Below are 17,181 nucleotides of genomic sequence, written 5' to 3' on the forward strand. Positions count from 1 at the left end.
TTTCAACTTTGTTTGAGCAGGAGAAATAAAACGATTTTGCTACATTTCCTATAGTATGACTAGGGCTGGAAGGTGGGGGGCAGGGGTGGCTGAAGTCCTGTTCCTGACTACTTTTGGCTTAGATTGCTTGACAGTGACCAAAACCACTGAGATTTGAGGTTACCCAGATGACCTTGCCCCCTCTCTGTTTCCTGACCAAGTCATAGTTACAAATTTCTTTGGCAGAGAATCAAGGCTCTACTGGCCTGTAAGGATGTAAGTAAGGAAAACACCCTCCCACTCTGCCTCGCCTTCTCCAAATACACACACTCTCATGCTTGCAGTACTCTCTTGCCCAGCTAGCACATGGCTGGGGGGCGGGGGAAAGGAACTTGAAAGCTTAAAGAACAGTTCTTGCTTTCTTGGACTCCCAGGCTCCCTCCCAAATTGGGGTCATGTAGGTCAAACATTTATATGTCACTCATTTGAAAGGTGCAGTTTCCATAATGAGGTCCAGATTATTGCTTCCCAGCCTTGTTTACTTGCCTAGTCTATATTTAATCTCTCTGTGTTTGACCTGCAGATAAAAACTATCTTGAGCGGTTTTATTATTAGGGGCTATTTGGGTAAGTGGACCCTGATTATCAAAACCATCACATTGGTGCTGGCCGTGTCGTCTGGCTTGAGCCTGGGCAAAGAGGGCCCCCTAGTGCACGTGGCTTGCTGCTGTGGGAACATCCTGTGCCATTGTTTCAACAAATATAGGAAGAATGAAGCCAAGCGCAGAGAGGTAATAATAACAGATGGCCTGAATTGTCTTTTTTTTGGTGAGCATAAGTGGTCTGATCTTAGGGATGAGGATTTAGGGACTCTACCAATATCAGTACAAATACCCTGTGACCCAGTTGTTCCACTTCTAGGAATTTATCCTACAGACACCCCAAGCGTGTGTGGGAACCAAGGTATGTGTGTGGGGCTAGTCGGTGCAGCATTTGTGGATATCATGGTAAAACCAAATAGTCAACAATGTCCATCAACGGGACCGATCAAATAAACGATATTCTGGCCATACTGTAGAATACTAGGCAGTCGTTAAAAAAGATAGCCTTATGTATGTTGATGTGGATTGATGGCTACAGAAGATCATTAAATTTCAGAAGCCAGTTGTGGAATAACACATGTATAAAATAATTCAAGTACTGTTTTTTTTTTTAAAGTATGTATATGTGCACCTAGAAGGAAAACGTCTGGAAAGTAGTTTTACTCCAAACTGTTGAAAACGTCCACTGGTGGTGACATTTCCCCGCTCACGGTGGTGAGCGGGAAAGTGAGGTGGTAGTGAAGGAGAAGTAAGGACTTTAAGAACTTCTAATACATACAACTCTACACAAGTTGTGCTGTTTTATTACAGAATAAGTTACAAAAATAAGAGATTTTTTTAAAAGAAGTCATTTTTTTTTCCTGTGAAAGAATATAAGCCCTGCATATTTTCAGATACCAGCTTTTCCATCTTTTATTTCTACCTAATGCCATGCTAAATGAGTTTCTCCGTGTATAGGATCTCTCTCTCTGCCTTCTGCCTCCATCTGGCTAAATTAGTCCTGCCACAGCGTCTCCATAGCTGTTCTCATGTTCATGCAGTTCTTAATGTATATCGTTTTGCGGAGGAAGAACAGATTTTAGAAATGTTCCACATCATTGGTTACTTTTATCCTGCTATAATTAAGGATTTAAGGAAATAAAGGTTCTTGCTCTGTTTTCTTTGAATTACACAGAAATCACATATGAAATGGGTCAAGGCCAACGTCATTTTATTAGAATGGATTTTTCACAAAATTGCAACCTAGTGATTTATTCGGAAAACAAAACGAAGCAAAATAAACCATAAGGCCCAGAAGGAAACTCAGAGATGCTGAAATTTCAAATATGGAATACATTTAGATAGTTCAAGGGGGGAAGTTCCTGGCAGGAGAGGAAGGCTAGCAGGAAAGGGAGAGGGAAATCTATGTCGATTGTTTAGCTACCGTCAGATGGTAGCGGGGCATAACGGCAGTGTGAAACCGGTAAGGTTGTTAGATGGGAGTAATGGACAACAGAAGCCGAAGAGGTGAAATCCATTTGAGCTGGCAGGAGGAGAGCATTGATTCTTGCTGATTTTGCATGGGTCGGGGTGACTTTGAAACTATAGATGGCCGGTTACTTTCATGCCATAAAATTGGCATTTTTGCTCACAGTTCCTTGTAAAATGAGAGGGGAGTTCTGGGCTGTTTCTCTGTATAGATGGCATGTATTTCTCTAACTAGACTCATGAATATTTGCATCTTGAGTTCACTTCCTATTGTTTATTTAGACTTTCTAGTTATTTTTTCCTGTCCTTCTCACCATCGGCAGCAACCCTTTTGTGTCCCAGGGCCTTGTCAAAGTGGGCAGATGGTGGAGATTACAGATTTGAGAAGGAAGGGCATGGACAGACTCCACTCTGTCAGCAAAAACTTGTAGCAAACTAGCCATCATGTTTCTTTTTTTTTTTTTCCTCATAATTCATCCTGAAAAGTCATTGAAATCATCCTGTTTGACTGTCCTCATCCTTTTCAGATGAAAGACAGTATATAGGCACGAATTTTGAAGTCCTACCAGGCTAGCCCCAAAGACCTCACTCCTTCCTTCCCCTTCATTTTCCTGCGCCTTCCTGCATTCCCAGGGAAAGCTGCCCGTTTATTTTGCCAAGAACCATTTTAGTCTGCAGAAACTCTTAATTTTTATTACACTTTTTTCTAAAAGTTTCCATACTAACACAAATCACTTATCACTCTATGGCAACCAGAATCCAGTGAAAGGACTTTATCCTTCCATTAATTCTGGTGTGTTGGTTACACATTTTCCATGCGCATGAGTGTGTCTGTGTACTGAGGTAGAGCTAAGTATCACTTGCTCTCTTTCTCTCCTTCCTTGTCCTTTTTTATTTCCCTCTGACAGCTTCTTCCCCTTCCTCTTCCTCTCCCACCTAGCCCTTTTCCTGGCCTCAGTGAAATACACTTAGGTCTTCTTTTCAAAATCTATCCCCTTGCTTCTTGTTGCTTCTAGTTTGCTCCCTATTTCTGTTTCCACTGGTCACTGGGGTTGGAGTAGGGCACTGAGTAGGAAATCCCAACTGCCCATTGTATGAAGATTTGCAGCTCCCGAATGGCTGTGAGCCAGTTGTTACTTCGGTTTTATATCATTACAGCCGTCTCTAAAATCTTACTTAGAAAAGCATTCCTTAATAAAGAAAGCACTATGTAAATATGTCACTGAAAATACTTCATTTAGGTGGTTAATAAGCCTACAGACTCAAAATCAGTTAATGAATCAAGAGTACCGGGCGTGAGGGGAATGATTCGGAATAAAGTCCATGCCTGGATTCATTATAGAGGAAAGACCCTCTACCTGTTCAAGCATTAGACCCATGTATTTGAAATGTAGCCCGCAGCGTTTGCTCTCTGAATAAGTAAATATGAATTGAACTTCATTTTTGGTCCATTGGATATGGAGCATGTATAGTTGGTTTTTAAAAATGTTTTCTAAACACTAACGTTCCCTTTTAAAAATGTGATTGTCAGTAGAAAGGTGTCATTATTCCAAGACTAATTCTGAGTTTTGGATTGTAGGTCTTGTCGGCGGCAGCAGCAGCAGGCGTATCTGTAGCCTTTGGGGCGCCTATCGGTGGAGTGTTATTCAGCCTAGAAGAGGTAACTACTTTTATCTGTCTGTAGAATGTGTGTGTTGCTTTCATGTCAGGAATTCTGGCCGGTGTCTGTGGGACATTTAGACTGGAGGTGCTCCGCCCAGCTCACGTGTTACCATTTATTGTGTAACCAGAACTCTCTGGGTAGTTCTCTTGTCCTCAGCTCTCCTTCCTACAGCACTAACTTCACCTGAAACTGTTCTTTTTTTTTTTTTTAAAGATCTTATTATTTATTTGAGACAGAGAGACAGAGAGAGAACATGACAGTGGGGAGGGTCAGAGGGAGAAGCAGACTCCCCACTGAGCAGGGAGCCTGATACGGGACTTGATCCAGGGACCTGAACTGAAGGCAGATGACCAACTAACTGAGCCACCCAGACACCCCATACCTGAAACTGTTTCTGCGTCCTGGTTTACGTTTGCTTTCTCACCCTTTTTCTTCTAGGTCAGCTACTATTTCCCCCTCAAAACGCTGTGGCGCTCGTTCTTTGCTGCCTTGGTGGCAGCATTTACCCTACGTTCCATCAATCCCTTTGGCAACAGCCGCCTTGTTCTATTTTATGTGGAGTTTCACACCCCCTGGCATCTCTTTGAGCTTGTGCCCTTCATTCTGCTGGGCATATTTGGTGGTCTGTGGGGAGCTTTGTTTATCCGCACCAACATTGCCTGGTGTCGGAAGCGTAAGACCACTCAGCTGGGGAGGTACCCTGTTGTAGAGGTACTCGTTGTGACAGCCATCACTGCCATCCTGGCTTTCCCCAATGAATACACCCGCATGAGCACAAGTGAGCTCATTTCTGAGCTATTCAATGACTGTGGACTTCTGGACTCCTCCAAGCTCTGTGATTATGAGAACCATTTCAACACAAGCAAGGGGGGTGAGCTGCCCGACAGACCGGCTGGTGTGGGAGTCTACAGTGCCATGTGGCAGCTGGCCTTGACACTCATACTGAAAATTGTCATCACTATATTCACCTTTGGCATGAAGGTGAGGAGATTTTTTCGCTACTCAGTGGGTAGATGTGTGGCTATGGGTTTGGGGGGCAAAGCCAAGACATCATACAATCTTCAAAGCTCATGTGGCACTTCCGGCTTCATGCAGCATTATCCCCCCACCTCAGAAGGCTCCCGCCAACATGTCCTCAGCTTCCTAGACAGTAGCACCTCTACCTAACATCATCCAAGCTGACTTTTAGGCCTCATGCAGACCTCAGTGATGAGATTTAAGAAGAAAGGTTTTTTTTTCCTTTCTGGTGGAAAACAGATTTTGCCCCTAGAAAAGGAATGGTGAGGTATTTGTTCACATGCCTATTGTATTAAAGCAATATCTGACCACCACATCTGTGGTCCTTATAGGGGGGCTTTAGAGTTTGCCAACAGAGCAAAACATCAAATTGAATCAAACGAGGTAGCCGTTATTCAACCGTTTTGACCACTAAAATGGCAGCGTCCCATGGTTCGGCCCAGTGGCGCTCAATGTTTTCTTTACCGTTGTTATCAATGCCCAAGGATCAGGAACTTCACACGTGATCCCAAGTTAATATTGCAACTGTCAAAAGCAGACATCAGGCCAGCATCTTTTATTTCCAGTATCTGTTATCATTGCCATGTTTCAGAAGAAATCAGAAAGGAACATTTGTTAAGGTATTTTCTTTCTCCTCCCTAGGTTATTTGTTTGTCTTGCCTCTGGCACCCAACTACCAAGTCAGTTCTCTCTCTTCTCTAGGGAAACGGAAGTTCAAACTGGGAAAGAAGATGTCGCAGCTCAGTTTAGGCAGCATTATAGTCTCTGAATTGATTTGTGTCCTCCTCTACACTCCAGAAAGTTTTACAGTGCTGCTTGAGTGATTTATTTTTCCCTGTCATGGCTTTATTCTTTGATTTAAAGTGATAATGTTCAGACCATCCAACCCACCCAGATTCAAATGTATTTCACAATTGAACACAGGCTATTTAAAAATAATCTGCTGTTTCATTTTGTCCTTGTCATCATTTCTCTCCCTTCACACAGAACATTGAGAATTCACTGTAGATATCCTAAGAGTCAGGGAAATAGACGGGGAGACAGCTGAGAGGGTCTTTTGGTGGTAGTGGCGGTGGGGTGGTTTTGTTTTGTTTGGATACTCACACAACCACAGTTACTGCTGCATTAAAAAATGTAATCATCTTTCTTTATACTATTACAAAATAAAATGTGACCTCGTGTACAATCCTTTTAATGTGACTAGTGGGTTAAGATTCAGTACATGGGAGTGGTTAGGAACACCGATTGTGTTTCATCCCTGGCACTGGTATTTACTGTAACTTGACCTTGGGTGAGTTGCTTCACCTCCCTGAACCTTGAGTTCTTTGTGATTGGGTAATCATGATGCCTGTCTCCCAGGGGTGGTTGTCCAGAACTGGGGGAATCCTGTCAGTTGAGTATCCAGCATAGAACGTGGTAGATGGTCAGTAGAGGGGAATTTTTGTTGCTGAGAATTCAGAATGGGGAAAATGTCTGCATATGTGAGAAATTCCATCTATTTTCCTTTTTCTTTGGGAAAGGCTTAATTTCTGCCCTCCAGTTCTATGTTGGTCTGGAGAGTTCAGGCTCTTGCCAGATGGACCCCCAAATCAGGGTAAGCTTCTTTGCAGTCATACTTGCCTGCACGTCCCAGAGAACCTCTAGCCCCTGTAGCGTTACACATGTCTTTATGGCCACTTGCTAGCATAGTGCATAGTTAAATTGTCATTGGCCTGTTCGCTTCGCAGAGGGTCAGTCCTCTAGCCCTTAACGCATGCCTGGGGTGAGTGCATCATTCCTCCCTAAGCCTGTTGCTTTCTCTTTGCAGATCCCTTCTGGCCTGTTTATCCCCAGCATGGCTGTTGGTGCTATAGCAGGTCGACTTTTGGGAGTGGGAATGGAGCAGCTGGCTTATTACCACCACGACTGGGCCATCTTCAATAGCTGGTGTAGTCAGGGAGCAGATTGTATCACCCCTGGCCTTTATGCGATGGTTGGGGCTGCAGCCTGCTTAGGTGAGTAGTGTCTGCATTGACCTTGAAGAAGTTGACACCCAGATGATGTAATAAAGAAGCATGATCTGAAACACGGTTCACTGCAGATTTTTTTAATGACCATTTCCTGTTGGGTTTGCCATTTTTTCAAGTGCTTTAAGGAAGTATTCTTTATCATATAGCTTATTTTCCTCCCTTTGAGGAGCAATTTTACTCTCAAATTTCATCATACTAAGGAAATGATCAGAAATTTGGAGAAGGATATTCTGCCCAAGAATGTTCATTGCAGGATTGTCTATGATAGCAAGAAGTTGGAATCAACTTAAATATGCACAGAAAGGGACTGGTTAAGTGGATTATGGTCTATATAACTGGGTAATATTATACTGTGTATCTGTTAGGGGCGCCTGGGTGGCTCAGTGGGTTAAGCTTCTGCCTTCAGCTCAGGTCATGATCTCAGGGTCCTGGGATCGAGCCCCACGTCGGGCTCTCTGCTCAGTGGGGAGCCTGCTTCCCCATCTGTCTGCCTACCTCTCTGCCTACTTATGATTTCTCTCTCCGTCAAATAAATAAATAAATAAAATCTTTACTATGTAGCTATTAAATGTGATCCTAATATTTAATACTTTTAATATTAAATAAATTTGTGTTCATACACAAGATGTTCCTGACATAAAGTGGGGGGTGGCATGGTGGGAAGTTAAATGTGTAATATGAGCTCACTTACATAAAAACGTGTATTTTTACATCATGAAAAACTTACAGAAGTCATTCAGAATTTTTACTCTGCTTATTTTAGGGAGTGAGCTTATGGATAATGACTTTTATAGACTTACTTTTTTTTTTTTAAAGATTTTACGTATTTATTTTGAGACAGTGAGAGGGAGAGCACAAGCCGGGTGGGGGGAAAGGCAGAGGGAGAAGCAGGCTCCCTGCTGATCAGGGAGTCCAACTGAGGGCTCGATTCCAGGACCCTGGGATCATGACCTGAATCAAAGGCAGATGCTTAACCGACTGAGCCACCCAGGTGCCCCATCTTCTATTGACTTTTAAAAAGTGTTTTCTGACTTTTCCACAAGAGCCTGTATGTTCCAGAGAACCTCTCCTCTCAGTACGGTTACACAAATTGTGGATATCTTTTGCAGTGACCTTTATAATTAGGGGGGAGAAAGCAGTGCACGAATAAGAAACAAAAGGAGAAAAATGTAGAAGGCTTCTAGCATGTTCTTAGATATTATTTTGAGAAATGTAACTCGTGTCCATTATAAACTTGCTTTAATGCAGTTGCATTTAACAGGGGAGACCTCTTTTTAGCAGTGTTTCTGGCAAGTAAGCTGTCCCTGGATGGGGGTCTGTCACAGGCCCTTACCTGGCATGAATGAACTGTTCCTGTTTTCAGTGGCCCATGTCTGTTTCTTTGCAGGTGGGGTGACGCGGATGACCGTTTCTCTCGTTGTCATAATGTTTGAACTAACTGGGGGCTTGGAGTACATTGTGCCTCTGATGGCTGCAGCCATGACAAGCAAGTGGGTGGCAGACGCTCTTGGGCGGGAAGGCATCTATGATGCCCACATTCGTCTCAACGGTTACCCCTTTCTTGAAGCCAAAGAAGAATTTGCCCATAAGACCCTGGCAATGGATGTGATGAAACCCCGGAGAAATGATCCTTTATTGACTGTCCTTACTCAGGACAGTATGACTGTGGAAGATGTAGAGACTATCATCAGTGAAACCACTTACAGTGGCTTCCCAGTGGTGGTGTCCCGGGAGTCCCAAAGACTTGTGGGTTTTGTTCTCCGAAGGGATCTCATTATTTCAATTGGTAAGGATTTCAGAAAGAGGATCATGAGATCCATAGTGGAAATAAATAAATACATGCACAAAGGGTGGGGAGACAGAGGGAGGATGGGATGAATTAGGGGCCATCAAGATAGAAGGAGCACCTCCATTTTCAACTTTTGTCCCCCCTACTTCTCAAATAGAAAATGCACGGAAGAAACAGGATGGTGTTGTGAGCACGTCCATCATTTATTTCACCGAGCATTCTCCTCCCATGCCGCCCTATACCCCGCCCACCCTGAAACTCCGGAACATCCTGGATCTCAGCCCCTTCACTGTGACCGACCTCACCCCCATGGAGATTGTCGTGGACATCTTCCGCAAGCTGGGACTGCGGCAGTGCCTGGTTACGCACAACGGGTGAGAGCTCCCTGGGGGAGGCACATTGGATTGTGGGAGGAAGGGGACTGTAGAGAGAGAAAGAGAGAAGAACCCAATTCATTTGACCCTCAGTAGCACTTACAGGCCCTCCTGAAGCTCCGCGATGAAGATGGATGTGTTTCTTTTATCGTCGTCATGAATGGAAAAGGGGTTTGGGGGAAAAAGTGTTTTTGAGAGATGGGAACTACTGGCTGCACATTATAAATAATGTAGTCCCTCCCCCACAAAGGAAACAGCTATGTCCTTTTGAACAGACAGCACTGAAGTTATGATGGTATTAGGTAGTATATGTATATATAGTATTGGTCCTTTGAGTACCTTTATTTTTCTTATTTGAAGATGAGAGAAGCAAGTTTCTGTGAAGTTTGAAGATCTGCACAAGGGCCCCCTGTTAATATACAGTAGAGAGGTAGGCTTTAAACACAAGTCTTCTGACTCTCAAGACCAAGGCTCAGTCTTTCTGGGACATTTCCTTATTTTTGGTTAATAAAAAAAACTTTTTTTTCAGTCCCCCGCCCCCCGGGACATTTGTCATGCAGTAAAGGAAGCTCTGCTATTTTTATTGGAAAACAAGGGAGGTGGAGGAGGAGGGTGGATTGATTTTTCTAAGCATGCTATGTTAATCCAGCAATTATATAAGAATTTCACTCTGTATGATTTCTAAATGTTGTAACAGATGTCTTGCAGGATTTGAATCAGCAAGGGGATTTTCCCTAACTGATTCATTCAACACTTACTGAATCCCCTATTTCATGCAAGAAGGTATTCCGCTAGATGCCGAGGAGGCACAAAAAAAGGCCCTTCTCCCCGCTCAAGGAGTGTGCGATGTCCTAGGGAATCTGAGAACACGTGAACCCGCATCACACGACAGCAGATGGGACAAGAGTGTAGGTCAGGCTGTTGCTGCCAGGAGGACACAGGCATTGCCATCCTGCAGATCAGGGAGGCATTCTGGAAGAGGAGCATGTGAACCGGGTGGCAAATGAGAAGATTCAGATATGTAGGGAATATTTAAGCCACAAGAGATAGCAGGATGTGAGACCGGAAGTAGAAATGCTGGCAGCCTGTCTGGGGACCCAAGTGCAGTCCCATTGGCCAGGTGCATGTAACCTAGTCCTGTGAGTGCCTCATGCTGTAAGCCCGGACAGTGTTGAAGACAGAGTTGCAAAGGACTGGGGTGGAAGGGTGTCACCTCAGAGAATGTTAACCCCTGATTTATTTTTGTTTTGTTGTCTCGTTTTGTCTTGCAGGCGGTTGCTTGGAATCATTACCAAAAAGGATGTGTTAAAGCATATAGCACAGATGGCGAACCAAGATCCTGACTCCATTCTCTTCAACTAGAATCACAGGGTTGTGCTGGATATAAAACAGGAAGGACATTGCAGACCATGGATGTATTTTGTTAACTGGGTACCCAAAACACATTTCCTGTATTTGGAGGGTGAAGTTATATTATTAGTGTGTTGTCCCTTTCCTCTAAGTTAGCCAGTTGCACTACATAATCTCTGGAATTTAATCTTCTCTTTAGGAGAAAATACAGTTAGGCATCTGTGATATTGCATTAGGAAGATTTTATGAAAGAGTCAACGAGATTGCTCTGGTTTCATTCTTTTTAATTTTTTTAAAATTTAAAACATAATTGTTAGCCAATATGCAATCACTGAAAACTATGCAAGAAAAATTCCAACCGTCCTGACCTATAGCCTGCAGGAAACTCATGAAAAAGTCACTTTTTTTGGACTCTGTCGTTGGTGGAAGATGAAGTGTAAGCTAAGGGGCTTTGCTTTTCCAACCACAGAAAGGAAAGCCAGAAGGAAAATAGTAATGGTGTTCTCCAGACTGTGAAAATTCAGTTCAAATGTTATCTTGTTCCTGTTACAATACTTAGCATTATTAGTTTGTGTGTGTGTATGTGTATGTTAATTTTAATATCTGATTATAAGACAATGCTGCTTTGGTTAACCTTCTCTAAACGAATTTAGAGAGGTTGACTTTTATAGCTTGCTTGTTCCTGGTACTCTTTTGAAGTGCACAAAGATAAGTCATGGAACTTTCTCCTTGTCTGCAAAAAGGGTAATTTTCCAGATGGTATCTGTTAGCCAGTAGACAAGGACTTCGTCATGAATTTGTTAGTAGCAAGGAATGATTTCTTCGGCTTCCTTGGAATGAATGATTAGTAAAGTTCTAAGCAAAATCAATGACTAGGAATTTCACATTTTCTTGTGAGGTCCTGACTCATTCTCTTAGCCAGATGCCGCCTCCATGAGTGATGGTGCTTTAGGCTTCTGGAATATGTAAGAGTAGTAAAGGGAATCACTTCGAGACTGCGTGCTGATAAACCAGGGAAGATCCCGAGCTGAATCTGCATACTCATGCATTCCTTTGTGAAGACCACCAGTACTAAAATAGCTGGGGGCTCATGCCTCCTCCCAGTGTTAAGTGCATAACACAGGCCAGTGTTGTCCCTGTGAACATGAATTTAGGCTTGGGGTACATTCAAATCTATTTGAGGCATTGGAATTAGGATAGGCAGCTGCGACTCCCTTGAGGCTCCTTAGAATTCTAAGTAAAACGCAGAGCTATCCTAAGACCCAGGGGTGTGGACAAGGCCTGGTGACACCAAAGGTGCTTGTTTATCCAATTGCAAAGGTGCCTGTCTCAATTTTCTACCACCTTTATTGCAGTAGAAAACATCACACTGTAGGGACACCTGGTGGAATCACAGAGCCACCATCATCGCCATCATTCCGACCGACGCCCTGTTTCATTTTCTGTTGTTTTCCCCATGTGCAGCTGCCCCTGCTACCAACCCTGTGTTTCCCTCCATTCTTTTCTCCTTCCACTCCTCAGTCCCCAGTCCTCTCTTTGGGATTGGGCGCCATGCCTGGTTAATCATTCCTCTCTCAAGGAAGAACTCCCAGGGATAGTTAAATTGTAAACTGGGGCTCAGCAACCTTCTGGCATGGGGACCCGAGGTAACGCACAGCCGCCTGCTTTGCTCTCTAGCGCATTTGCTGTCACCATGCCTCCTTCCCTCTCTGTGCCGATGCCCAGGGCCCGCAGTAGCGGGACTCAACTGCCAGGGCTGTGAATTCAGCCTTTCCTGTTCTGCAGGTCCGTCCCTGCACTGTGCACCATCCTTCCAGCCTAGAACCAGCAGTCACTCAGCACAGCCTCCCCTTCCCTCCACCTCCCCTCCCCCAACACCTCAGGGTTCCTCATTTTAAAAGTTGCTGAACCCTGAATCTAGGATTTTTTTTTTTTACCCCTAGTTCTTTCCAAAATCTGAAATTCTTTTATTGCCCAGACCTGGGTAGCTAAGGCTTGTATTGATTTTTATCTTTCAGCTGTCAAGGCACTCACCAGAGTTTTGCTTCGTTTCTTCTTTTCTTTAAAGTATATCATGCTAACATTTTAGAGAAAGAGAAAAAAACTCTTTAGGTTATCTTCAGTTATAGTCATGACTTAGTCCCTTTATGTCTTCTGTCCCTTTCATGCCACTGATTTCCTCATCTGAGATGAGGCCGTGGGCTAAACCGCCCCTGTGTATTGTGCAGAAGTCATTCTTATCTGTATTTCTGGTTCACTACCTATCTTTTCTTATTAGCTGTCCAGCTGAAGTTTGCAAAACAGGAAGCATTAGTATTTCTGGTATTTGATGAGACAAAGGTTTGGTCGCATTTCATAGTGCAGCAGTGCTATGGAGGGCGTCTGAGTTTGCCTTTGTGTTTCTTCTAGGGTCTGTTTTTGATTTCAGACAGATGAGCCAGTGTTAAGGTGCTACTTCAGAGAATTAATTCGAGAAATCAGATAACACTGTGCCAAGGTATAGGTATACTTTCTAGATGCTAAGCACCGATTGGCCCTCCAGAGAATAATATCCTTTTGATACCTCACTCCTGATAAATCTCATTCATTAACCTCAGCTTCTCAGGAATCCTTGTAACACATAGGCTAGAAGTAGCTATAGTGTACGGTATTCATTATATGTCCAGTCCTATGGTTTGGCTCAAAGGTTGGCTAATTGTGGCTAGAGCTCTCTGCTAGACTGTTAGCTCTGCACCTGACACTCAAGGGTTTCTTGTCTTCAGGCAAAGGAAAATGCTTTCTGCCATTGCAAAGTCAGCAGTTGGACCGACTTAACCAACAAACAAAGCTGATACAGGGAGGCCTCTCTGTAGCCTCAAGTGGCCACATACCTCAATGGCAAAAGACTAGATGATCTGTGATTTAAAAATTAATTTGAATTGAGACGAGTGTGTTTGGGCGTAAAGAAGAGAAAATTGCCCAACACAAGGGAAGGCTCTACAAAGGAATGCTAGTAAGTGCTTCAGGAGAGAGGATTTTCCGAGGAGAAAGATCTGGGAGACATCCAGTCATGAAAAGAATGGGGGTTGGTAGGTTTGTAGAAGTCTAGCTGCTATACTTTGTAGAGTCAGGTATTCAGTGTAAGGAATTACAGAGGCCAAAACCGTTAATGCATGGTTAGACCACTGGAAGGGGGAAGCAAGGGACCGAAAATGCAAACTAATGGCCACTTTCAAGGTCATTTCTATTCGGATGTTTGTTCAGACACTCTCCTCTTTTCTGGCCCCAGCTTCCTTCTGGCTTGGGCCAGCTGTGGAATAGAGGTGGTATAATCCACAGAATTGATATCCTCTGGTGGATAATCTGACATTGATGACACTTTGGATTTGCCAGCTGGCAGAGCAGACGATTAATTTGCTGATTGAACAGCAAAGCAGCTTAGTTGTTTTGGCATCAGAGGCTGAATCTGAAGCCCTTACCGGAAGAGCAGAGCACAACAGAAATTTCTGTAGCAAGTCTCCATTTCCATTGGAATGTGAGAAAGATAAAGTAATGGGGATTTAGTGTGGTTTAAGACTGTGAAGTAATTCTTACCCATGATCTTTTTTTTTTTAAAGGTGGAGAGGGGAGAGAGAAAGAGAGAATCTTAAGCAGGCCCCATGCCTAGCCTTGAGCCCAACGCAGGGCTCAATCTCAAAACCCCTTACAACCCCGAGATCGTTAGCTGAAATCAAGAGTCAGAGCTTAACCGACTGAGCCACCCAGGTGCCCCTTAACCATGATGTTAGGAGCTCGTTCAGGTGTGGGGGGAACAAATATAAAAACTTGTCATGCAGCAGAGTCCCATCATGCAGAGTAATCGAGCATGTTATACGTTTTAAGTATTTGCATTGCCTGTCCCGGGTCGGTCTCTATCTTGGTTGGTTTTGTGAGGTGATGAGGAGGATGGTGAACTTGTTTATCCCGCAGTATCTTTTTATTTTAATTATGAGGAGTGCAATTTTTGAAGTTTGAGTTTTTAATGATGATAGTGAAGACAGTATTGAGAATCTGAAATAACCAGTGTGTTTTATATTGCCAAAGTGCTTGCTGAGGACTGTCCGTCCACATCGCCACCAATAAATTCAGGGAAGGCAGGAGGACATTTTTTCAGGGTAGTACACAGAGTATTGAGCTCTTGAAAACCCTGAGAAAAACTAGAGCTTTAGAAAGGAAATGGGAAGTAGGATATTCAGTTCTTTAAAAAAAAAAAAAAAGTCTAAATATGTGGCCTGAACTTAAGTGTCCTAAAACCTTGATTTTTTTTTTTTTTTTTAAACCGCCTCTGGGTTTGCCTGGACTCCCTCTGGAGAGAGAATTGGAAGATGCGGCAGTGGAAAACCCCTAGTAAGAAAGTATATGAGTTCTTGCAAGATGGTGGTAGGAAGGCCGTCCTACACCCCAAGCCATACAATCGGGCCTTTATAAACTGTTTGTTCATGTGCCTGGGTAGAGAACAAGTCAAGTAGTCTTTCAGAGACCAGGTTTTGCAAGTAGAGGAGAGGCTCTGAGCCATGTTTTGCTGGAGGCAGTCTGCTTGGATGGGGAGGGCTAACCTGAGACCAGACATCTGCTCAGGAAGGGGGCTGGTGACAACATGCCATTGTCTAAATGAGAAGCTTTAGGTAGACCGTCTTGAATTTTGATAGCAAGACATTTAAAAAAAAATCTATATTGTAGCCTCCCGAGAATGTATTTCTTGTGTATTAAAAAGAAAAACAGAGAGGGCTTCTCGGATCAGAGCTCAGGGAGCCGTGTAAACTTGCAGGGAAATTAATGTAGTGGTCCCCAGGCGACCCTTTGCTCTGCCTCAGTTTTGGTCGTTCACTCCGAGGAGAGAAGTTCTTGGAATAGTAGGTCTTAGCAACTTCACGTTACTCCACAAATGTTTGCTGGCTACGGTCTCACTTCTGAACATCTGGATCCGGGCAAAGTTTTGAAGCGATGTAGGGAACAGAATTGATTTTTCCACTGTGTAGTCCGATTTTGCCAACTCACCCAAGAAAGAAAGTCTGTGATGTGCAGAGTTTGTGTTTCTTGGATGGGACCCCGCAGGTCCCCCTGCCCAGTCCCACAGTCATAAATTCCTACCTCTCAGTTCCTGCCAAAGGGTCTTCAGCCTCTGTGTGCACTCACTAAATGAATGCCTTGCTTAAAGTTTGGCCTCTTTAAAAGCAGAAACGGCATATGATGGTGTAAAAATAGGAGGGTTTAGAAAAAGCGATCTCTGCCTCTCTTTCTCTTTCCTCTTCCTCCCCCCTCTTTTTTTCCCGTTACCCCTCTCCCTATCCCCGATTCATTTTTTTCTCAGTTGTTAACAAGCATGTTGTTTTGAATGTGGACCTTGGGGAAGGGACGGCGTCATTCTAAGGACAGAGAATGGAGGACACTTCTAAGCTGCTGGACCACATGGGGTTCTGCTCTACTGTCGGGGCCAAAGCCAGGGCTGTTCCTTGAGAGCATTAAGGGTTTTAGCGTCTCAAGGCGGACATATGAAGAATTCATTGCTAAACCTGATTTTCTACTAGTCCAAATCTGTTGAAAGTCAGAGACGGCCTAGGATTTGGTGAGTGAAATGCCATCTGGCAACATGGGGACAAAGGGGTGGCCTGAGATGGTTTCATCAGGGTGGGAATGATCAGTCTGGTCACATTGGGTATGACCTCAGAACACACGGTCCTTCAAGAGTGCTCATTTTCCCTTCTCTGTTTTACTGTGGCCCCTTCCTCCCTCCCTTCTCGCCCTTTGCCCTGCCTTTTCAGTACTCAGCTTTTAAATAAATATGTACATTTTTATTATATACTTGGTCCTTTGGGACTATGTAATGGTTAAGAAGTGATTTCATTCTAGATTTAAAAATCCGACGTGTTTAGTATTTTGTTCTCTTAAACTGTCTTTTGGAGCTATGCTGCTAACCCGGTACAGGCCAGAAAGGAGTTGGGCCTGCCAGATAGCACCCTGGTCATGTCACCTGAGGATGACATTGATGTTGCTACGGTGACTCTTCTCTGTTTGACCAAGGCCAGCCTCCCGCTCTTACCTCTCTAATTCACCCCTGGCTCCGGGAGAATTGCTACCCACTGGGTGAGCCGGTGAGGCCAGGAGGATCAGAAAAGCCGGTTTCCAGCCCACGGGCCCCTCTCTGAATTCTCCATAATACGCTCATTTGTAAGGCCGGCTCCCTACCACAGTAGCCAAAGAAAACCCGTCTGACTCGACATTTTAGGTCCTCAGCGTTGGTAAAGGTCCCTCTGAAGCTAACGCACAGACAGCAACAGCAGCCAGGCATGTACAGAAGCTAGCATCAGCCAAAGCTCATACAGCCCGAGTTGCATAGGGAGCTTGGTGCCGAGCTGTTCTGAGCGATTATTTATTCGAGTACTGCCAAGCCTTACGTCACGCTTTCTTAGCTTTGTTCTAGCTTGTAGAGGGGTTGGTCCCCGTTCATAGGCACAGCCTGTACCAAAGCTGTGGCTTACTGCTTGCTTCATTTCGCTTCCTGGTCATGCATAGCAACATAGTCTAAAAAGGAAGACATGGGCTGGGGAGTTAGGAGACCTGGTTTCTATTCCCTATGCTTCTACTAACTAGCCTTGAGATCTTAACCGCTCTGTGCCTCAGTGTTCCCATCGGCAAAATGGGGATAGCGTTAATTGCCCTACCTACCTCACAGGGTTGTTGTGAGGATAAACCGAGACAATGAATGGAAAGTACTTTGACAAGTAAGTGCTATGCAAACTGTAAGAGATGGAAACAATCACGTTAAAGGCAATGGAATGGACACTGGCAGAAGGGTTAAGGGGCTCATCCAGCCCTTTCTCTGTGTGGCATAAACCCGGGTCGCCATTGCTTTATACATTTTCACCTAGCACAGATTTGTAATTATGCATGTAATAAAGCACAGCCTTATCCTA

At 44.0% G+C, this 17,181-nt stretch overlaps 1 protein-coding gene across 5 annotated transcripts in view; it reads left to right on the forward strand.

The window, feature by feature from the left end:
- The window catches only part of CLCN5 (chloride voltage-gated channel 5), a 157,198-nt gene extending 140,017 nt beyond the window's left edge, over positions 1-17,181 (forward strand). For 4 of the 5 annotated variants that reach the window (XM_032329511.1, XM_032329512.1, XM_032329513.1 and 1 more), the window contains 7 exons: positions 563-769; positions 3,627-3,707; positions 4,149-4,691; positions 6,535-6,721; positions 8,124-8,522; positions 8,683-8,899; positions 10,171-17,181. In XM_032329511.1, the coding sequence (XP_032185402.1) occupies positions 563-769; positions 3,627-3,707; positions 4,149-4,691; positions 6,535-6,721; positions 8,124-8,522; positions 8,683-8,899; positions 10,171-10,261 (1,725 nt within the window). In that variant the 3' untranslated portion in view covers positions 10,262-17,181. The remainder of the gene's footprint in view (positions 1-562; positions 770-3,626; positions 3,708-4,148; positions 4,692-6,534; positions 6,722-8,123; positions 8,523-8,682; positions 8,900-10,170) is intronic. The other variant, XM_032329515.1, reaches the window with a different exon arrangement.

This window comes from Mustela erminea, chromosome X (genome assembly GCF_009829155.1).
Source record: "Mustela erminea isolate mMusErm1 chromosome X, mMusErm1.Pri, whole genome shotgun sequence".
NCBI classification, from domain to species: domain Eukaryota; kingdom Metazoa; phylum Chordata; class Mammalia; order Carnivora; family Mustelidae; genus Mustela; species Mustela erminea.